This window comes from Pleurodeles waltl, chromosome 2_1 (assembly GCF_031143425.1).
Source record: "Pleurodeles waltl isolate 20211129_DDA chromosome 2_1, aPleWal1.hap1.20221129, whole genome shotgun sequence".
NCBI lineage: Eukaryota > Metazoa > Chordata > Amphibia > Caudata > Salamandridae > Pleurodeles > Pleurodeles waltl.
The window spans coordinates 812,367,577-812,391,042 of NC_090438.1; the positions used below are offsets into that span (position 1 = coordinate 812,367,577).

Here is a 23,466-nt window from a genome sequence, read left to right on the forward strand (position 1 = left end):
AATGCTGGAAGGGAGATTTCCGATGGAATCAATATAGCCTGGAGGTTCAATTGGTTGGCCCCCAGTAGGAAGAGATGGGTGGGGGACTGTGTGGTGGTAAATTTCAGTCAACCCACCATTGCTCCACATGTCCTGGCTACCCTTAGTTCCTCCAGGTCTTCCAATCCAACCAACATCCTAGCACTCCCCCGGATTTGGTCTGTAAGCCTGAAATGGTCTGCAGTTTTCAGTTGAATCAGGTAGGTTACAAACAGGTCCCTAATGGCAGCTTGTGCTCACTTCTTTTGCAGGCTCCTGTTCTTTGTTTCTCAAACAGATTTGCTCCTTTAAGTAATATTGAGTGGTGTGATTGACTGAGTTCCCCTAATTTACCTCTGCCAACTTCTGGGCTTGATTCTTCACCAGATGTTATCTCAGTAGCAATTCGAATGACCCGAAACTGTTATCATGTAATATTCCTGGCTTGCCTTCCAAGTTAAACAACGCTACCTGGGTGCAATTTGTCAAATCATTCCAGATTATTTGTCTCTGGGGCACATCGGAGGTGAAAAATTCCTTCTTTTTAGAAGGATATAAGACTTATTTCTCCCCTGCAGTGCCTACAGTTGCGGGGCGGGCCAGCGGGGGCGTGATCACTTTTGTGGCAGTGCAACTCTGTGGGTGCTTTAAGCATTTGGATTGAAACGCACATATGATGCAGGGTCTGAAGTTATCAGTTCCAGGTTGCATCCCAATAGTATTGGTCATCTTCTACAATGCAAAGGCTGGGCCAGACAGGATTTCTAGTCTTCATCGCTTACATTTGGAAATCGATTCCCTATCGGAACTTGGCTCTGGAAAGGAGTTGATAATGCTTGTAGGGCATTTCACTTGTCATCTATGTGATTGTCCTCCAGTGGCTGTCGCAACTAAGCCCAAATGTATGTTGAATGAGGTGGCATCTTTTCGCATATAAAAAGGCCCTACCACCCTCAAATCTGCTCAGTGGGAAGCTGTGACAGGTGTGGAAGCTTAGAGATAGCTCTCTTTTTTGGAGGGTGATAAACAAGCCCTGCTAGGCGGAGGGCTAACGGTCCAGCAGTATGCCACCATATCTTGGAGCAACAATAAATCAACCACTTTGAAGGGGTCTTTATCTTTGGGACTGTATAGGGGGTGTGGACAGGGTGGTACTGGTGATTAGAAGGGCTAGAGCAGTGTTTACAGTAGAGGATGTCACTCCGAGCATTTGGGCTTTCTCATGTAGCTAGGACTTGGCCCTAATAGGATCCCCTCTTTTTGTTTCTGGATAATATTGAGATCTGGGGCCACCCTTGGACCCTGGTTTTTTATGCAACAGCGCAGGAAGGGGCACTTCCTTTGTGTTCTACTGCAATGATTGTACCTCTTTTCAAGACAGGGGATAAGGACAACCCCCAGGGTTGTCACCCTATCTCATTGATTGATGCAATAGTTAAGGTCCTAGGGAGAGTCAGTGATATTCTTGGCAAGGTTCAGTTTGGCTTTTGCATTGGTAAGTTGACTTCTGATCAGTGTTTGAAATTGTATTTAATTATTATTAGGTATACAGTCGCAAAGTCGCAATCTCTGCATCTAGCATTCATTGACCTTATGTCCGCCTTTGATAGAATCATGCAAAGTAGGGGTGTTCACCAGGGGTGCATTCTTGCACCCTTCTTGTTCACCCTCTGCATGAATGGTCTTGAGCAAGCCCTTCTTTCTGTCCATGGGTACTGCCCAAGGATGGGTTTGCGATCGCTTCCTGTATTGTTATATACCGTTGACGTGGTTCTGATAGCCTGGACTACCGTAGGGCTGCAGATACACCTGGGCAAGTTTGTTGCCTTTATGGAATGTTTGGATCTGGCAGTAAATTTTACTACGTCATATGTCATGGTCATAGGTGCTCAGTCCACAAGCTCAAAGACATTTAAGGTGGCTGGCCATGTTTTGACAAAAGTTCCGGTCTTCCCTTATTGAGGGGTGTTATTTGACATAAACAAAAATTGGAGGCCCCTGATTGAGGGAAGAAAGCAGAGCTTGTTAAGGCCACGGGGACTGTGCCAAGTTTCTCGCATAGACTGGGTTCCTGGTCTCTGCGTATCCTCCTCAAGATCTATAAGGCCAAATGTGTGTCTCAGGTCCTGTATGGCAGCAAGGTCTGACATGTTTCATCGATATACATACTTAGATGATAAAATATGCACTTGTAAGAAAACATTCACATTTTAGTGACGTTCAGTTGCATGGCGTTCTTGTGTCTGTGAAAATAACACAATGGAGGGACACACCCTTATCAGGGGGTTGTGTGTTTGTTTCATTACTGTGACTCATTTTGCTGAATATTTTTGAAGTTACACTGGACAAATGCATGATTTGACATGGATCTGGAGATTTCTTCCAGTAGTGCTTTCATGCACTGTTAGGCTCCACGGAGATGCCATACTGCCCCAAAATTGACATAGCAGAGTAGCAATAAGTGCTATCCCTTCACGCTGACATCACTTTTTTGTGAATGGATCTGGAAATTTTCCTACAACAGCTCCTCTGCCGTGGTAGGTGATGGCTGCTTACTCCACTGCAGATTTGTTCCACCCTCAGAAAGTTAGGACGCAGAACAGTATATAGGTGCCAATCTGAAATAACTTGTACATCCTCAAACACAGCAACATTAATCACACAGTTTAATGAATATAAAATAGGAATTTATGGCATATCATAAGTTTACTCCACAGAAAGTGGAGGAGGGTGGGTCATTGAGGAATTTACAGTAGGCTAGAGTAACCACCACAAAAAGCATTACCAGTGGTAAAAAACGTGCACTTCTCATGGATCACGATGAAGAACAGTCTCAGCGGTTAGCAGCCCAAATATGCACTGTATATTTATTCACAAGTATTGCACATCAAGAACATAAGGACCAAACTAAGCTGTCACTGTGGCATACGAAAAAGCACAGGAGGAAACATAAGGTTTTCAAACAGTGCATCACAAATAATGACTTACAGACGGAAGACTGATCAGGCAGAAAGGCTGAAACGACTGATAAGTAACCTTTATTCGTGCCCTAGTCAAGGCGTTTTGGGCTAACAAATAGAAGTGCATCAGAAATCTTAGCCTAAAATGGATGAACCTGTTGGTCCTTGCACCAGGCCACAAACTTTGCTCAGAGGCCAGAATAGACTGACTGTGTGGATGGGTAATGCAGTAATAGAATCACATTTACTAAATCTACATGCAGGTCAAAGCCCCTCGTGTCGTTCTGCTCAATCTCCATGCATGGTGGTGTTTGAGTGGAGGTTGAGATGAAGAACCCTGACCTATTTTTAGGACAGCAGTTCCAAACGAGGCAGGTGGAGCGGAAGGCACATGGACAGACTCTGCAATTCAGAGAACCAAAGCCTCTGAGCCCAGTCTGGGGCTATCATGGTCAGGTGATCTCTGTACCTCCTGATCTTTCTCTCAACTCAGGGAAGCAATGGCAAATTTGAAAATGCATAAAGGCGCGAGTCCAATGGAAGGTGAAACATGTCCCCTAAAAAGCCTTCAGGCTGAAACTACAGGACACAAAAGACTCAAAACTGAGCATTCTTAACAGTGGTGACTAGATCTAATCAAAGCTAGCCCACGGGGCAAACCTTGAACCAACTTCATATGCAGTTGCGACTCGCGATGGGAAAGGAGAAGTGTGCTGAGCATCTGAGTGAGTGACTAGGTGACATACCAAGACCCCTTTGAATGCCCAGCCGTCTCCAGAACCTCAGTAGCTCCTGGCATTCTTCAAGAAGTTGATTTTGTACCTCTGCACCATGGGAGGTCATAGGCGTTAATCCACTGGATTCAAGCTATCCTGGCTGATGAAAAGTGATACTCTCAAACTGGTCCCAGGGTGCTTGTTTCCAGTCTAGGGAGGACCTGGACTGGCAGTTCCACCTGGACTGTTCCATTGGGGAACAGGGTTAAGACTGATTTGCATATAGCGGGGTCAAAACTGGTGTAATGTGGTGAGTGAAAGAAAGATGTATTAAACCCAAATCTGTGACTAGGGGTGAGTGTTTGAAAAGTTTCAGCACTCCGTCCATCATCCTTTTGTGTTGCTAAAGTTGCCTTAAGTGGGAAGAGTATGCCCAGACTTGGATCCCGTGCTTACTGTGCCACTGGATTCAAGGTACCCTGGCTGATGAAGGGTGTTACCCTGAAACTGGTCCCAGGGTGCTTGTTTTTGGTCCAGGGAGGACCTGGGGTGTAAGTTCTAGCTGGAGAGTTCCCTTGGGAAACAGGGTCAAGACTGATTTGCAAATGGTTGGGTCCAAACTGGGGTGGTATGTGTTCGGCTTAGCTTCAGTCTGAGAGGGAATGAAGCTAAAGGACTACAAATAATGCAACACTCTTAGTCTTAGTAATGAATTTATTAAGGCACTTCCCAGGTTTCACATACACAAAGACAATAACATGAGAGCTTATTGTGAATGCAGCAACACACATGCTGGCTGATGAAGGGTGATACCCTGAAACTGGTCCCAGGATGCTTGTTTCCAGGAAGGACCTGGCCTGGCAGTTCGAGCTGGACTGTTCCCTTGGGGAACAGGGTCAAGGCATATGGCTGGGTCCAAATTGGGATGGCATGGTGAGAAAAAGAACAATGGATTAAACCTAGATCTGTGACTAGGGGTGAGCATTTAAAAAGTTCCAGCACTCCATCCTTCATCCTGTTTTGTTGCCATAGGGCTATAATTTCCACCTCGTCCAGGTGATACTCTGCCAAACCAGAGACAATGTATCAGTCACCACTACGAGTAGGTTGGGGATGGGAAAACTGTCTGCTGCACATCAGGCAGGCATCTTTCATACATCATCCAAGGTCCCCTGTTGTCTCATCCAAAATATGGATGCTGTCTAAGAGTGTTCTTGATTGCTTCACTCATTGAAAATGAAGGTATCACTACAGAACACTCATGTTACAGCAGACACTACAAGGGGCCTCTGCAAGGGGCACCACATACCAAGAAACCTCATAACCAGCCAGACTGGAACACAGGATGAAGCAGAAAATATCAGGATTATATCCTGAATATTCCCAGATTCTCTACTATGGTAGAACAGTTTTGAAAACCACTATGTCCAGAATGGCCCCTATAATGAAAATCCTCTGCTCTGGTCAATGATGGGATTTTGGTTCATTGATGGTGAACCCCACGGAGGACAACAGTAAATTAGTTGCCTGTAGGTGGTCAGTGACTAACTGTGCTGACCCGCCCTCAGAAGCCAATCATTGAAGTACACCTAAATTGCAAAGATGGCACACTACCACTCACACCTGAAGGTCAAAGCAAGGCTGGAGGGCAGTATGGTAAACTGAAAATGTGTCAGCCCCTCCACAAAGCAGTGGAAATGCCTGTGGGACTGTAGTACAAGCAGGTGAAAATACATGCACTGCATATGCAAGGATACCACCCAGTCCCCAGAATCTAGAGAAGAGATGACCTAGGCCAGGATCTACTTTTAGAATTTGACCTTCCAGAGAAAGATGTGCAGAAAGTGAAGATTTATCATCAATCTCCGTCTGCTGTCATTTTGTGGGTATCAAAGAACTGGGAGTAGCATGCCAAGCCCTTCTTTGTCTCTGGAACTCTCTCTCTCTTGCCTCTTGGGTGAGCAGAACCTCCACTTCCATGGAGATGATGGTGGCATGACCTTCCAATATCCAGGGAAAAACAGGAGAAAATGGTGGCGGGAGGGTAACTAGAAACTGGAGGGTGTAAGCACTTTGAACAATCTCCAATGCTACCCCCTGCTGACCACTGGAGAGGTATTCAGAGCTGCAGTTGCAGCAGGTGATGAAGAGGAATGGGGCCTTTGTCTGGCCATAGCCTCTGCCACCACGTCATCCCCTGGAGCTGGTAAAGGGTTGTCCATGCTATTATAAAGATTGGGAGGGTTGCCTCGTGCCACAAGTGACACCCTGAGAGTAGCCTGGGACTTTCTGGTACTGCTGCTGAATTAGTAGAAGATAAGCTAAGGAGTAAGTCATACCACCTTTGAGATGCTCGAAGGCTGAACCTGCTTTTTTCTTAAAATAGACTGGAGCTGTCAAAAAGCATACCCATCCTACCCTTCAGTGATGCCTGCATATCTCCAGGGGACCATGGGACATGCATCCAGGCATAGCACTGGACTACCACTCTTGTTCCCATAGCATGACCAATAGTGCTTAATATAAAAAGAATAAGTGCTGGGGCCCAAAGTATTGCGCAGAAGTCTGCTGCTGGTGCTAATAAATGTAGATGCGCTAAAAACCAATGCTGTGTACTCTTGATTCTGTCTCTAGCCACTTTAATCCACCACCAGACACTTCCTGCTCTGCCAACCACTCTTGCATACTCTCTCCATGCCTGCTTTCGCCCTTTGTCACAATTTTTCTCTTTGTCCTTCTTTTGCCTCTGTATCTTTTTTCTCTTTTGCTTTTGGTAAGAGTCGGATGAAGAAACATAAACACAAGACCCCAAATATGAGTACTTGTGGGACAGTAGCTCTAATTCTGCACTGTACTTGGCCATTTACTATTTTTCTGGATCATCGGAATGAATGAGTGTCAAAAGTTCTTGGGTACATTGGACAAGAGTTTGCCTGCCATTTCCCAGAGGACATGAGAATATCACCTCCAAAGACAAACAGCATTATAGAACTTCAGAGCCAGATTGGCCAAGAAGAAGACTAATGCATCAATGCACGATTCCCTATCCGGCGAACACATGTGGAAAACATTAGGGTTTACCTGAAGCCCATACAATTACACTTTTCAGCATCAGAATCTGTGTCAGGAAAGCCAGGTCTCCTGGAATAGGCTTATGATGCCTAGCAACAGTTCAGCTGACTGGCGGCCGTGAGCATGGTTTGGACTATGCGACCGTCAAGCCCTTCATTATGTACTTAATGAAGGGTAGCAATGGTTCAGGATTTGAAGGTTCTAGCTTCAAAGTTTTGGTGAGTAACTTTTGATCTTAAAGTAGTCAACTGTGACGTTAGCATCTCTGTGGCTCTGCAAACTACCATTACAGCAGGAGTGCTCTTCTTGGTAGGGGGCCTAATGGCGAGTCCAACTCAGTTTCAGGAGGTGTGTCAAGGCCAGTAACAGTTCATAAGTTTATAACAGACCAGCATTATAATAATGGGAGAGTGGAGGGTGGAGGGAGTGGGGTGGGGCAAATTACCTGCCACCCCACTGTTATATTCTTCATGAGGAACTAGCTGAATGCCCAAATCAGTAACATAATCAGATCCAAAAATAGCCTTAATCTGCCTGTAATGCTGCCAAGGCACTGTATGGAAGTCTAGGCTAGGGTTTGGTAATTTCATTGCATGACATCTGCCAAGGTCCAACTCAGCTAGGCTATGGACATGACTCTGTTATCTGGCTCGGATCCAGAATCGGAACCTTTGAAGTTAAAGTCAGTGCCAAACTAGTTGGAAACATTGTCACTTTCAGCAAAGATGTGAAAGTGAATCCTGGCACTAGCAAGAAGTCTGACGAGGAGTTAGTGGACTTATTTAGAGCCAGATAAGGCTCCACTGATATTGGCCCAACTGTAGGCTCCACCAGTTCCATGGGGCCCAGACGTGCTCCTGGAGGATCGAGACTCAACTGCAGCATTCCCTTCTTGAAGACCTCACCTGCTGCGGAGTTGACGATGGCCCAGTAAATTCAGTACTTCAACTTCAGCTCAGGAATGGCATATAAATCGAACAATGGCTGTAGAGTTGGGTTCCTAGAGCGCCAACTACGCAGCCTCTCCCTCAAGTGGCAGCAGCAGGTACAGGGTTACTCCACTTTGTTGTGATTGCAGCAAGACCTTTTTATCTAATGCTTACCTGAGCATGATAACCTGGATGAGTCTAGGATCAGGCCCAGGACTTTGAATGGGACTAACCTGGAGTATTTTCTTGGCAGTGGACACCATAGGGTGAGCCGGGGAACAGTTGTTGCAGGACTTCAAGCCATGCTTGGAGCCTAAACACCAAAAGCTTATGTTGTAGGTATCTTTGATTGAGTCTGCTTCCTGCAAGTGCCACATGGTTTAACCCTGTAGTCTTTAGAAGGGGCATTTTCCTTAACACACTGTCATTTGTTAAAGATATTTGGGAGTCAGTGAACACCGATGAAAAGCTCCAAACCTGTGTCCAGCGAAGGAAAAAGGGGCTTATGTCAGTGTGCACAGGTGGCACTTGTTTACTGATCTGAACCATCACCCCTGGAGGCAGAATAAAGCCACCACTGAATGTGAAGGGGCCACCTAGTGGCATGCAAAAGATAATCAGGGAAAAATGTTCTGATCCAGTCTGGGAGAATTCAGAAGATGAGGAATGTGGTTAGAAGTAGCTATGAGAAATTCTAATTTGTGAAGGTTAAAATATTCCTTGTAAACCTGCCTACTTAAATGTTTTGTAATTGCTTTATTTTTTTACTCTTCTCTTGCTTAGATTGTTTAGAGTTTTATGTTAAGTGCCCTGTATTATCATTTGAACTCCCTCATAGCAGAGATAACCTTTACAAAATGGAGATCTGTCAAAGTAAATATATCTGTTGTATATGATGATTACATTTCTGCTGCATTTGACCAGTACTAATTTGTTTCATTACTTTCTGGTATTCAGAAAACAACAGTCCTCCTAAGGCATATGCTGGCGGCAGTTACATTATTGTGCTTCCCAATAATTCCATGGTGTTAGATGGTTCAAAGTCTACTGATGACCAAGGGGTTGTCTCATATCTTTGGATACGAGATGGCCAGAGCCCAGCAGCGGGGGTAAGTTACTTTTAAACTGTCTGTTTTCTTTTTTGAGTTATGGCGGAATTATATTATGACCCTAGAAGAGACTGCCACACATTTATAAGTTACTCCACCAGTTGGTAAAATATGTCAGTGTTCTGTCAGATACTGAGGCCCTCGTTGTAAGTGGGTCGATATAGGTGCAGGGATACCAAGGACCCAGAATCAACAAATCCTATGTGTATCACCAAACCTAAATCCAGCCATTTCAAGATTTTGTTTCTGCAATAGGGAATTACCATGTTCACAAGAACTATCCATTCCTTTTGACTATTTTGTTTTAATCAGATTCGTAACTAAATCAGCTGATATTTATCATTGTCTCAGTACTGGTAATAAATAGCAGCAAGGTGTCTTGTTTGTGGGGATTTCGATCTGGGGCAGAGGAGGCTCTGGCTTCTCTGGAGTAGCTTTGTCTGCTTCCCCTATGGCGTTGAATAGGATGGGCAGGTGGTGTGTTGCATCTGTGCCTGGAGCCCATGGCACTTTTCACCCACGTTTATATCAAGTGTGGATTTGCACCATGTAAAAATGGGTCCAGTGTTCCCATATCCGGTAATATATGGGGATATGGTTTTTGTCAAATTGGCAAAAGTAAAAGTTAAAAAGATGTTTGCCAGCAGCAAGTTTACACTAGTCCTAAATTATTTTTAATTTCAGTTGTGAGGCTTAAGGATGAGCTAGGTGCCAGAAGTTATAGCTTGTGAGAACATAAACTAACAAAATGTAGACATGTACTAGCAAATTACATACATAAACATCTCCCTACTAAAATTGCTGAATTTGCCAAATATGCTAGGACTGGAATTACTGTTGTAAATTAACACAGTCCGGTTAATGGTGAGAATTGTAATTAGCAGAACTTAAAAATTATTATTATTATTCGGATTTGTAAAGTGCCTGGGTACTCCGATGGGGCTTCCTTGCTCTGGCACAACAGAAGGGGCTGAAGTAAGGGGTTAAAAAAGCCATGTCTTCAAGAGTTTTTTTTTATTTTTCAAAAGAATTACAAAGCCAAAGGGAGGCAGGCAGGGAATCCCAACGTTTAGGGCCTATGTAAAAGAGAAGGAACAACCACCTTTCCTGATCTTGTGGATCCAAGAAACAACTCCATAATTCAACTTACTAGATCAAAAAGCCCCATTTGGAAGATATGGCAACACCAAAGACATGAGATAAACCAGACCTGAATTAGACAAGGCTTTGTACACATAGACTGGATATGCTTGTCAAGTGTGAGCCAATGTAGGTCCCAAAGTGGGGTGACATTCCGAGGAAGGCTTGGGTAGATGGTGTTGATGGAGCTGGGTTTTCTATAACGTAATCTTTGGGTGTAATCATTAAATAACCCCTGCTACTGGTCGTATGGTCTTTGGCTTGACAACAAGGAGAAGTGAAAAGGAGAAATCTTCTACATCAGTCTAGTAGCATATATTGTTAACAGGAAACAGATAGGAGTATCCTGCCTCACACTCCAGCATGCAGTCAGCCCCATTGCATCATGGTATATGCAGTACAAGTTCGTTTTTACTCCATAAAGTAGTCTGTAGTTTTTCACCTTAGTGAGTGCAGCTAGAGCTGTATATCTCTGGACACGTGTTTCTGTGTTTAGCCCTTCATCAGCAGAGAGCAGCTTTGTCTGTGGGGTTGCTGGAAATGCTGCCAAAAGTCCTCTCAGGTTTGTGTACCACTCACTGGCACGCAGGTGCTTCAACCAGAGCTTGTCAACTCGCTGGCTCAAGGGAGCCTTCTTAAACAGGAAACAGATGGGAGCACCCTGCCTCACACTCCAGCATACAGTCAGCCCCATTGCATCATGGTAAATTCAGTACAAATTCGTTTTTACTCCATAAAGTAGTCTGTAGTTTTTCACCTTAGACAAAGCTGCTCTCTGCTGATTAAGGGCTTACCCAGAAACACATGTCCAGAGATTTACAGCACTTGTTGCACCTACTAAGGTGAAAAACTTTAGTTTACTTTATGGAGAAAAAACAAACTTGTAATGCATTTACCATGATGCACTGGGGCTGACTGAATGCTGGAGTGTGAGATAGGGTGCTCCCTTTCTGTTTTTTTCAGCATATATTGTTAATTCATTTTATTACAAAGAAGAGAGTTTTGTATGAGCTTGAGTTTTATTTCAATGACTTAAGTTTTTCAGCATTTTATTCAATAAGAATGAGGCCCTCATTACGACCCTGGCAGTGAGTGATAAAGTGACGGCAATACCGCCAACAGGCTGGCGGTAAGTACCGTAAAATGATGACCATGGCGGTGATAAATCTCATAGACAGCCAATGAACCACACCAACCACCAGGGTGGAAACAACAGTCACCACGGCGGTAGCCGTCAACAGCCAGACAGGAGACAAAGTACCGCCCACCATATTAAGACACTGCAAACCACCACCTTTTCCGGGGCGGTACCAACTCCAACAAAAGCCTGGCGGAAACAGAGCTCAGAAGTGTAAGGACTCATCATTGGAGACATAGGGAAGAACCATGCCGGCATGGAACCCGAACTGCAAGTCTTCCCGATGATCTTCTACGTCTTGCTCCACCTGGAGCTCCAATGCCGACAAAGACTACAACGGTGAGTACAGCTGCCTAGCACACAAGGGAGGGTGGGAGGAAAATGAGAGTGACACACACATGCACAATACACACCAGACATACACACAACCAGCTGCACACGTAAACCAATCGCACAAAACACACAGCATAATAAAACACGGACCATAATGCTGGAGTACCGATAATGCATTAGCATAGCAAAATCCACCACACGAACCAACTATATACAAATGTCCATAAAGGGTAAATGCCCAGTCCAAAGTTATGAGGGCACACAAGGCCACAGGGTACAGTCCAAGGCCCAACCTGTTTCCTAACACAGTCAGAGATAACACTGCAGGGGCATCATTTTGCAAGTGGGAAGGCACCTCAGCAGAATATGGGAACGTCCCCACTGATTCTGGATGAGGCAACATGCCCATTGCTTTGTCCTGGGGAGTGCAAGGCCACAGTCTCTCGGGTGGGTGACTTTCCCACTGGTTCTGGAGGGGGCAACATGCCCATTGCTTTGTCATGAGGAGTGCAAGGCCACAGTCTCTGGAGTGGATGACTTTCCCACTGGTTCTGGAGGGGGCAACATGCCCATTGCTTTGTCCTGGGGAGTGCAAGGCTACAGTCTATGGACTGGGTGACTTTCCCACTGGTTCTGGCGGTGACAGCTGCACTGTGTTGGTGGTTGGAGGAACCTCCTGGGCAGCCCCTGCACTGTCTGATATCTACACTTTGGTAGTGGTTGGAGGAGCCTCCTGGGCAGCCCTTGCACTGTCCAATATCTGCACTGTGGTGGTGGTTTGAGGAGCCTCCTGGGTAGCCCCTGCACTGCCCGATATCTGCACTGTGGTGGTGGTTGGAGGAGCCTCCGGGGGAGTCCCTGCACTCCCTGATGGCTGCACTTCCACAGCTGGCGGTGGGGGCCTCGTGACAGCTGGTGGTGGTGGCAGTGTTAGCCTGACACCTTCCTCTGGTGTAGAGTGCCTCGCCGCCTCCTGTCCATGGGTTGTGGATCCCCTGCCCTTCCTGGCAGTGGTGGATGGGCTCTTCCCCTCTCTGCCTGGTGGTGCAGGCTCCTTCCCCTTCTTCACAGCTGGTGCAGGCTCCTTCCCCTTCTTCACAGCTGGTGCAGGCCCCTTCCCCTTCTTCACAGCTGGTGCAGGACTCTTCACACTCTTCCCTGGTGGTGCAGGACTCTTCCCGGGTGGTGCTGGCTCCTTCCCCTTCTGTGTTGTAGGTCTGGTATCCTTGCCACCACGAGTAGGTGGTGCTACCACTGTCCCTGTGGACTGTTTGGCTGAGGTGCTGGGCTGTGTCCTTGGTACCCTGCCCATGCTTGCAGGACGGGGGTAGGGAAGAAGTCAATTTGAGAAAGGAAAAGGTTTTTAGTGATATTGGGGCGGGAGGAGGGAGGAGTAATGGGAGTGGAGGATGAGGCAGTGGTTGTTCGAGGTGTATGTCTGCTTGATTTGGGTGCAGGTGAATGGGCTGTATGCTGATGTGAGGTGGATGGCTGTTGGGTGCTTGCGTTTGTGTGCTTTGGGGGGATAGACTCGTGGAGAGGACACAGGGTATGCATGCATGGTTGTTGTGGAGGTGTCTGCCAGTGAGGTGTGTGTTCTGCTTGGTGTGGTGATGCGGATAGTGGATGTAGATGCAGTGCATGCAGGTGTGAGTGCGGACGTGACTGGGAGGGAGGTGGTGGAGGAGGAGGAGGGGGAGACAGTGGAGGCAGTGGATGTTGTTGTGTCTGCAACTGTATGGTGTCTGTGTGAGTGCCTGTGGGATGAAGTGTGGTGCTTGTGTTTGCCTGTGCCACTCTTGTGTGTTGCCGTGTGTGCATTCTTGTCTGTATGTGTGTCTGGGATGGGTTGGGGTTGAGCAGAGTGGGACTGGGACGTGGTAGTTGGGCGGGGGGACGGTAGAAACAGGGACAATGGCTGCTGATGGCAATTGGTGTTCGTAAGGGGTTGTGGGTAATGTGGGTGTGTGTTTTATAGTGGTGTGGGTGTGTGGGTGTGGTGTGTGTATGGGTTTCAGGTGTGTGTCTTTAGTATTGGCCAATGTAGTGTTGTTTTGTATGTGGGTGTCCATTCTGAGCGTGATGGTATGTACCACCAATGGTTTACCGCTGTGGTGATTCGTGGGTCATAATGTGGTGGGCGTTGTTGTGTTGGCATAACGGTATGGTTTTGGGACTGTTACTTTAGCACTGACCTTTGGCCTGGCGGATTTGTGTATATGGCAGTATTCTGTCGGATTGGTGTGTGTGTGTCAAATTATGGTGAATGGATATCTGCCACTGCGGTGGTATGTTGGCAGCCGTCAGCTTGACAGTAAGCGAGATTTACCGCCAATTTCATAATGAGGGGCTTAGTCTCTTAAGCTTCAGCATTAGAAATGACCATAATCGAATAATTATTATTTCAGTATAAGGTAGAATACAGTATTAGTTAAAATTACAATAGGTGTTGTAATAATACAGCAATCGTTTTCCATAAAGAAAGTTTCCTAATCTAAATAATATTGGAATGAGGATATGACATGGTGTCAGATCAGATACCTAATAAAGAGTTCTAATGTGAGAATCAGTGCATAAGCATAAAACCTTTGTATGTCAAGCTGGAAAGGATTGTACGACGAAACAACGACTTCAAAAACAACTACTGCCTTAACAACGAGGTCGGAACACCGACCTCGTTGCTGCTACTAATGATTTTACCACGAATGCCTTAACAACGATATTTCGTTGTAAAGGCATTCCTGATAAAATCATTAGCAATAGGCATCATTCACCCAATATCCCTCACCCCACCCCCCCAACCCCACCCCAAAACCTAAAACCCCCTGACCCCCCACCCACTCCCCAAAACCAAAAACGCCCCACCCCCCCAACCCCACCCCAAAACCTAAAACCCCCTGACCCCCCACCCACTCCCCAAAACCAAAAACGCCCCACCCCCCCAACCCCACCCTAAAACCTAAAACCCCCCACCCACTCCCCAAAACCAAAAACGCCCCACCCCTCCAACCCCACCCTAAAACCTAAAACCCCCTCACCCACTCCCCAAAACCAAAAAAGCCCTACCCCCCAACCCCACCCCAAAACCTAAAACCCCCTGACCCCCCCACCCACTCCCCAAAACCAAAAACGCCCCAACCCCACCCTAAAACCCCCTGACCCCCCACCCATTTCCCAAAACCAAAAACGCCCCACCCCCCAACCCAACCCTAAAACCTAAAACGCCCTGACCCCCCACCCACTCCCCAAAACCAAAAACGCCCCACCCCCCCAACCCCACCCCAAAACCTAAAACCCCCTGACCCCCCACCTCCTCCCCAAAACCTAAACCCACCACTTACCTTTGCCAACTCCCTTCTTTGTACCTTAACCACACATGTTTGTTGTTCAGAACATACGTAGTTAAGGCACAAAAAACCAGAGTCGTGGTTAAAAAAAGCGTTGTTGCGCTTTCGTTAACCACGACTTTCGGAAAAAAAAAGTCAGAAAAAAGGATGTTTCCCGCTGGAAAGTATTCTAAGCTATAAATCAGCAGACATTTAATAAGCAGAAAATAGGCTGAATACCCTCCCTTATAGGGAAGTATAACTTCAAGAAGCTCATAGGTGCGTCTCCAGCAAAAGCGATTGAGAGAAACCTCCTGTAAGAGAAATTTCAAAGGACAAGCCCTCCAACTGCTCTAGGAACATGAACTGTTATGACCATACAAGATTCTAGATGGCAACAAATGTCTTTTCGTCTTCAGCAAAATCGAATTTTTGTAAACTCCTGTGAATAGGTACACTCCCCATCTTCTCACATTTGCACAATAGGCTATAGACGGTAGTCCATGTAATCTTCCGCCCCTTCGGCTACGCTCTTTCTGGTGAGAACCTTACTAGCTAATGTCTAACATAAAACAAATGTCTATTCACCAGGTAAATGAAGGCTTCTGGAAAGTTTCAACATCTGCAGCAAAAGAGAAAAATATCTTGTCCAAAATATTACCTCAGCATGAACAACAGGCCGTTTCAATGTTTATGTATTATTTTTCAGTTAACATGGCATCAACAGTTAATCTAACTTAAGTCAGTATATTATTATTTCTCTAATGTGCCTATAATGTTTAAACATGATTGCCTACTACTAAATTTGTATTCAAAATATGTTGATTTTTCATATACGTTTGGCACTTTTTCAGTTAAATGTGTTTTATGAGAAAAAGATAAATTTGCGCCAGCAACTTAGCTGCATTCTGAAAGACTTGTAATCTCTTAAGTACAGTTTTTACTCAGATAGAGAATGTTACCAAAATCAAGTTTTGAAATAATTAGGGATTGCACAACCCCCTTTTGGGCTAGGACGGGAAGGAGCCAAAGTATTCTGCTTAAACACCTAAGAATGCCAAAGCAAAAGGGCGATACCTTGATGATTTGCTGGTCCATTGTAAGCTTGTCGTCAAGCCAGAAGCGTAGGTTCTTCACTACCTAAATAGAGGTAGGAGCGTCCCCCCAAATCGATAGGCTAACTGTGAGGGCCCCAGATTTGAGGTTGATTTCCGGTCAATAGAACTTCAGACTTGTTTCCAATTAGTTTTAAAGCGTTATTATTCATCCAAGTCACCACAGACCAGTAGGTCAAATGTTAAGAGAAGCAGCGCTATGGTCATCATTGGTGAATAGGGATACAATAGTGTGTGTATCACTGGCATATTAAAACAATGTGAGAATGCACCCTTTAACTATGTCTGCCAATGGGCACATGTAGAATTCAAAACAGGTTGAAAAAGTTCTAGTGATGTATGGTGGATGTTTTGACAGAGTGACAATTTAAAATTATATGTGCACTGTGAAAGGAATAACCGTGGTTTACCTTGACTGTGATGTCTGATAGGTTAAAGTAGTGTTGTAGGTACATTCTCTTTTATCCCTTGTGTCAGACTATGACATACGTTACCATAATGGGGCATTTGACCTACTCATCCACTCAACAACATAACTAGCATGTCATATTTTGTCAGTGAATTGGAGCAGACTGGTAGACACTAAGGGATCACCACCATCCTGATATTGCCTACCATACTTTCAAGATCTTACTTCTAGCCTTAGCATAGCATAGCGCACCCAGAAATATTAAGCAACTCTACCATTGGTGGTACAACATATACAACATATACAGGCCTCGAAAACTCATAAGAATGTTACTAGCCCTGCAGGTCTAGAATAATCTACTAGACCTAACTGTAATGTTCTTGACCATAATCTGGTTCCAGATTGTGTGATCCCTATGCAAATATTTTATTTAATTGAGTCACCTTTTTCTTTATTATCAAATATGAGAACACCTTCAAATATGAGAGTTCAGCTTGTCTGCTGTACAGAACTATTTTTATTGATTTAATAGCATAAACTTTTGCTCCCAGTATAATAAAAATCTAGCCCACATAAAGGGTATACATGACCCCTCACATGACTCTTGGTTCATCACTTGCATTGTCATCAGGGTGACGGCAGGAATGTTTCTAAGTTCATGTTTAAAAACTCTCACTTTTAATAGATACATCACTAAAGCATGATGTGGTAGCACACTGTTATTTAAGGACAGCACATTTCTATTGAAACTCTCCCACTGACATTCAGTTTTTCTATAGCGAGAGTATGAGCAGATTTCTTGAAGCGTCCATGCTATAAAACCACCATTGTTGCACTTCTGCCATCATGAGGAAGTACTCTGTATCTACCCTTCATCATTCAAATTATGGTATGTAAAAAGCACACGCACCCATCCATTAGTCCAACCCCGCAGGTCCAGTGTGAGCAGGAGGTGTGGTTTCAACTCAATGCACAGTCTGTGTATAATATCACATTAATTAAGGATAGTTATCACTCATTTGAAAAACAATTACATTTTGCATATCATATCTTTAGAAATATCTTTCGCCATGCATATGGGTAAGGTCCTTTCAAACAAGGGTAGGTGAAATATGTAAGTGTCTGGCCAGTTACTGGTACTCAGAAGTGAAAGATACAAAGAGGTTTCTCAGAAAGAAGGTTACATTAGTCTTTAATTATTTTAGTTTTATAATGGGTCACTAAGGATGAACTAGGCACCAAAATCAACATAATGTAAAAACAAACACAGACTCCAAAAACTGTGCCTCTATTACACTTGGTACAGGGGCAGCTCCTATGGCGGAGGAGCGTCGTCCTGCCGCCAGCAGCAGGAGCTGCAATTTTTTACAAGAAAACTACAATAAACTATGGGGCATATTTAAGACCCCCGAGCTCCACCTTAGTGATGCCTTAGCATCATTGTTTTTGACGCTAAGGCAGTGCTAAAGTGGCAGTTTCCCCATGCCATATTTACAAAGTTGGGCAATGTTTGCAGGCAGAGACTTCCACTCTTCCTCGGAGCACCCTGGCAGGGTGCTCTGTCCAATCCTAATGCTGCTTTTATGCTGCCAGCAGCATGGAAGCAGCGGTAGGATTGGATGCAGGGCAGGCTGGGAGCCTGTGACTGCAGTCGATGACCGAGGATCGAAGCGGTACTGGAAGAAAGGTAAGGTTTAAAAAATAAAAAAATAAAAAAATTATGTCATCCCTCACCCCACCATGCAACCCGCCCTACCCCTTTCCCTCCAGCGTACTGCCACTGACTTGATAGTAATGGAGGCATTGTGCTGGCTCAGCGAAGGGTGTTTAAAAAAAACATACAGCACAGGTTAGTTAGTCAAAATAAGATTTCTTACGAGAGATTCTTTGGTAAGAAAACAAAATGTATCAATTAGTGACAACCGGTTATGTTAAAGTTGATATAATATACACACAACAGTTTTGGAAACTGATTGTACAAGCAGACATTTTCATGTACTTGGAAGATCTATCAAAGGTGCAGTGGGAATGGCAGGCTGGTTGAATCTTATGATAAAGTTGAATTAGTAAAATTCAAACTCTCACTCATCAGGGTATCCTGGCACTGCAAGGTTTGGAGGAACGATCAACTGCTTTGATGTTTAGGTAGAGCTTAGAAATAGCAAAGTCTGGATTTTTCCAAAAAATAAAGATGATCGTTATTAAGATAAAGAAAAAGCAGAGGAGAGTTCTGTGTCGTAGCAGCGAGAACAGAAATAGAATGGCCTCCAGAGAGGGGGAGGCGAGACTGAGGGCCAGTCAGGGACATTGATAAGACTGAGCAACAAGTATAGGATGGTAACTACTGAGAACATTTAGGGGCATATTTAGGAGTCCCTAGCGCCACCTTAGTGCCTCCATAGCATAATTTGTTTTATGCTAAGGCAGTGCTAAAGTGCCTTTACTTCCGTGCCATATTTACAAAGTGGTGCAATGCATGCATTGTGCCACTTTGTAACCCCTTGCGCCACATTATGCCTGCACCTGCCATACTGTATGCATGAGGGGCTTTTCCGTGCTAGGAGCCCCATACAAATGGCACAGTATAATTGAAAGTATTTTACTGTGCCATTTTTGGCACCATTTTTAACGCCTGCTCAGAAATGGCATTAAAATGATGCTCCCATAGTAACCTATGGGCCTCCTTGCACTTTGCTGCACTACAGTCAAATTTTTTTACACTAGTGTAGCAAAGCGCCACAATAGCATTAACAACTGCCATGGTGCGCCACATTATGAATATGGCGCAACCATGGTGTTTTAGGTGCCGGTAGGGGGATGCTAGAAAAGTGGTGCATTATAGCTGATGCCTCACCTTTTCTTAAATATGGGCCTTAGTTTGAAGGAAGCAGGACCCTTTTTTAAGAAAGGTGCAATGGACCAGGCATAATGATTTGAAAGTGATGTATATGAGAACAGGAAGCCAGTGAAAAGAGGACCTATGCAAGGATGTAGGTTAAATATCAAGTGAAGGGCGGTGTTGGAGAAGCTGGTTAAGAACATGGGCTGGAAGGCTAAGGTAAAGAGAAAAATAGTAGTCCATTTAACAGATTGGACAGCAGTCTTCTTGGCGGAAAAAGGGAGAAAAGGAACAATCTTGTGTTGAAGAAATAAGTAGAAGAAACATTAGAGATTTTATTGATCTTCAGGGATAGGGTAAGGGCATGATGAAACCAGAAACCTAGGTTCTGGACTTCTTGTACTGGAGTTAGAATTGGTCCCAGTTAGTGAGTCCACCAATTGAAAGTCAAAAAACGAGGAATGCTGGTGCTTGATCAGGATTTTGGTTTTATCTGTATTGGTCTTAAAAGAATTCTGATTCATGCTTGAGACAACTGCTGTGTGGCAATTTTGAAACTTGATACAACTGTATGAGGATGATTCATTAACACAAAGGAGATTCTGGATGTCATCCGCCTATGTCATAAAAGGGAGCCCAGACACCAAGACTGAGAAGGGTGGAAATTAATACACTATAAAGTTTGGAACGCAGCGAGGACACGGTTTTGATTCGGTATACATGAGAAAAAGTGGATCTGAAGGGAGGTTGCTGTGAGCTGTCCTTGGGAGGATCAGGGATGCAAGTCAGGCAGTGCTTAATTTTTAAATAAAAAGGTGCCAGTGCCAAGGTTCTCCAATGAAACATGTGCTGCTGCATTTAAATGTGCGAGCATGGATTACTGAGGCAGCGTAATCCCCCCCTTCAGCTCACTCTTGCAGCTTTCTGCTTTCTCCCTTTGTGACCCTTTTTTAGTTTTCTTTTCCTCCGTCTTTCTCATATGTGTCTTTTGCTCGCAGCAAATGCTTGAGGCAGAAGAATAAGCGTTAGCCCTCAAAAATAAGTGCTGGTGCTCTGCACTGGAAACCACTGGCTCAAATTAAGCACTGGAGCTAGGAGACACATGTTTGGAAAAGGTGGAACAGCAGAATATTATGGTCTAACATATCAGTGCTGCTGATAGATTGAGTACGACCAAGGTGGTTCAGAAGCCTTAGTCTGTCAGCTGCTGAAGGCCATCATGAATAGACAGAGGTATCTATTCTGTGCTGTGTAGTGGGTGAGCTTGTTACACATTGATCACAGTAGTCATCTTAAGTGACAACATTAAACAAGAAACTGAAGATGTACATTATTCTGTGTGTGGTTGCCGACATAGCGCCACCAGCGGCGGTTTAGAGTGCCCCGTAAGTATCAAATGTTAATCCAGTAAAATGGGAGGAGGTCAGAAAATTATACTTTACCTATCACAGTAGTAGCTGTCTCAATATATTAATGACAAGTTAAGAAAGACCAGTTAAAAAAGAATAAACACTCCGTAATTCAAACAAGTACCTTTCCGGTGACCCACTGATCTGTGCATTGAACTTTTAGTTATGTGAGGAGTGTTATACACTATGGTGGTTTTGTTGTAATGTTCTGTACTATGTTATGCAAATTGCTATTACACTCGCATAATGCTATAGTTTTATATTGTTCTCCACACAACTGTGGTAGGGTGTGCTTTGCTGTGAATTGCTATTCTAATCTGGGCCTTGTTATGTTGAGTTATGATTTATTGAGGTCAGTAGTATACTTTATTTTGTGGTGAGTAGTGTTGTTTTATGATGCATCGTGCAGTGCTATGCTGTTTTATGTGAAGGTTTGTTATGTTAGGTTACACTATGCTATGCTCTGTTATATTACGATGTGCTAAACTTAGCTATGTTGTGTTATGCAGTGTATGTTAGGGTGTGTTACACTGTGTTATATTTGTAGTGTGCTGTGCTAAGTTGGGGTATCTTACGTTGTGGTTGCCATGTTAGGTTACAGTTTATTGTGATATGTTTTGTTGTGCTTTAATCTGCTGTGCTATCTTATGGTGTGTTCTTTTATGTTGTGTCATGTTGTGGCATGCTGCGTTATTTTATGGTGTGTAATTTTATGGAATGCTTTGTTACGTTAGGGTGTGCTTTGATGTACTGTGCAGTGCTGTGGTGTGTTGCGCTGTGTATAGGATGTTCAAAATCGTATATACTGTTCAATTGTGCAAATACTTTGCTATTAAGAGAAGTGAGTGTGTGCTAAGGAAAAGCAGTGAGCTATAAGGTCACTTTGCCTTTTCTAAATACAAACACGTGGGAATGTTTGCAAACTTTAACAATGTGTTGCCAATTACAATGCTGAGACAATGCTCTTTAATTATCTGCAGATACAGCAGAATGAAAGCAAGAGTATGGATTGTTTGTATTCTAGACAAAAAGTACCCAAATAATATTTACAATTCGAAAAAATACTGATGAAGGTTCCAGTTAGTGTAGCTAAAGTGTTTTGAATGTTTTAATGACAACTTTAAAAGCGATGTATGCATTGTATCACTTAACAAACGATGTTTGATGCATGATAGTATTTAAAAAATAATAATGGAGAATCTATGTAAAACTATTAAGAACAATATAGTGCGCAATGTGTAACAAAGTTACAACCGTTGTTCTCTGACCTTCAATTGCTGCAGATTTACGACTTCAAATAATTCATACGAGGTTACAGAAGTAGGCGCCTTACACTTCTACTAAACTATAGTCAATTCCATTTTCTGATTACAAAATGCTCATGTTTATATTTGCTCATTTGAAAATCCATTATGAGTACAACTCCAACATTGGCATATGTAAGCCAAAATTGTATATGCAAATAACTTTGCGGATCGTGTCCATAATATTTTGACTCTGACTAGACCTTGCAGAGTTCATCTAGATATAAATTGTAAAACAGTCATTGATTTTAGTACTTGGTATATGTTTATGCTTAAGGCATACAAGGGAGGCATGGCATAGTGAGATGAAGTGATTTGCTGAAGAATAACATAGTGTGGTCAAGTGATGAAGTCGAGACTAAGGGGTCTTAGTCTTCAGTTAGCAACCTAGGCCCTGGAGGCAAATATAACCCAGCTTCATTTAGTGTAACGTATTGCAAAATTTACCTATTCTGTTGATAAAAGATAGTCTAAACAGAATCCATTTATAAACAGAGCACTTGCATAGTCTAAGATTTTATCATAAAGTACTCTGTTATTTTCAGAGTCTTGTAGAAATGTAACATAAACAGAGCCTGGCTAAGCGTGAAGCCCTGCATGATATGAGCCCTGACATAATCACATATGGTATTATCAGTTCTGTGTCATAGGGAGACTGCTACCATGAAGTGCATCCCTGCAAGTGCTCTCTCTCTCTCTCTTTCCGTCTCTCTCTCTCTATAAATCCCAGTATACAGTGACTGGAGAGACACACTAAAGACCGCACTCCTGAGTGTGCAGTAAGGTGCTTTAATCCTGGCAACGTGTTTGAACCAAACAGTCTTCGTCAAATACATTGTGTGGTGGAGTGACTCCTCCATACAGAGTAGTCTACGCACCGCCAATACTCTAAAACTGCTCACCTCAAATGTCTTTTTTACTAGCAGAGTTTTTGAGCATAGGATAAGCACAGTACCATCTAAGACGAGCTAGAAAAGTGACAAAGCCTTTTGTCATTTATGCAGCAAGCCTTTAAAGCAATGGACAAAGCTCTTCCTCCACAAGCGCAAATAAGAGGGGAACACGTTTAAGGGGCTGCTTTTATTGGGTGTTTTGTACAGTATTTTACCAATCTAAAGCTGTAATATTTTGCGTGCAACTTTAATAGATATTTGTTATTCTTCAGCACAGCAAGATAGAGGAAGATGTGAGAGGAAGGCTACCTGAAACTCCGCCTTTCTGCTTTACATGTCCCCTTGCCTCTTTTGGACATATGCCTGCTTGGAATGGGGAAGCGCTGATTAACCACCCACTGGTTCAAAGAGAAGGATAGAGGAAGAGACTGTGCCTTTTTATCATGGGCAAGCTACTCAAGCCCTAATATAAAACATTATGGAGAAAATTGGGAGAGACTGAGTTACATCAAGTACTGTCCTCAAGGGAGCCACATATTGGGATACAGTAGCACACTTTATCTCAGAATCTATTGAGTGTCACATCACATCTTAAAAACTTCAGCTGTCTGCCTTTTGGGGCTCTTCCAGGCCCAGGGTGAAGGCCGCTCGGTGTCAACTAGCCATCTCTTGGATGCAGTAGCGGCTCGCGTGGTTGGGCGGGGCAGAGGGTGCGGGGGGGGGAAACAGGCATGGAGGGCGTGGGAAAAAAAACAT

The 23,466-nt window shown here is 44.0% G+C and overlaps 1 protein-coding gene across 1 annotated transcript in view; it reads left to right on the forward strand.

Annotated features, from left to right (window-relative positions):
* KIAA0319 (KIAA0319 ortholog) overlaps positions 1–23,466 on the forward strand; it is a 562,397-nt gene that overhangs the window by 360,091 nt on the left and 178,840 nt on the right. The window contains exon 14 of the mRNA XM_069218755.1: positions 8,653–8,804. Within this exon, the coding sequence (XP_069074856.1) occupies positions 8,653–8,804 (152 nt within the window). The remainder of the gene's footprint in view (positions 1–8,652; positions 8,805–23,466) is intronic.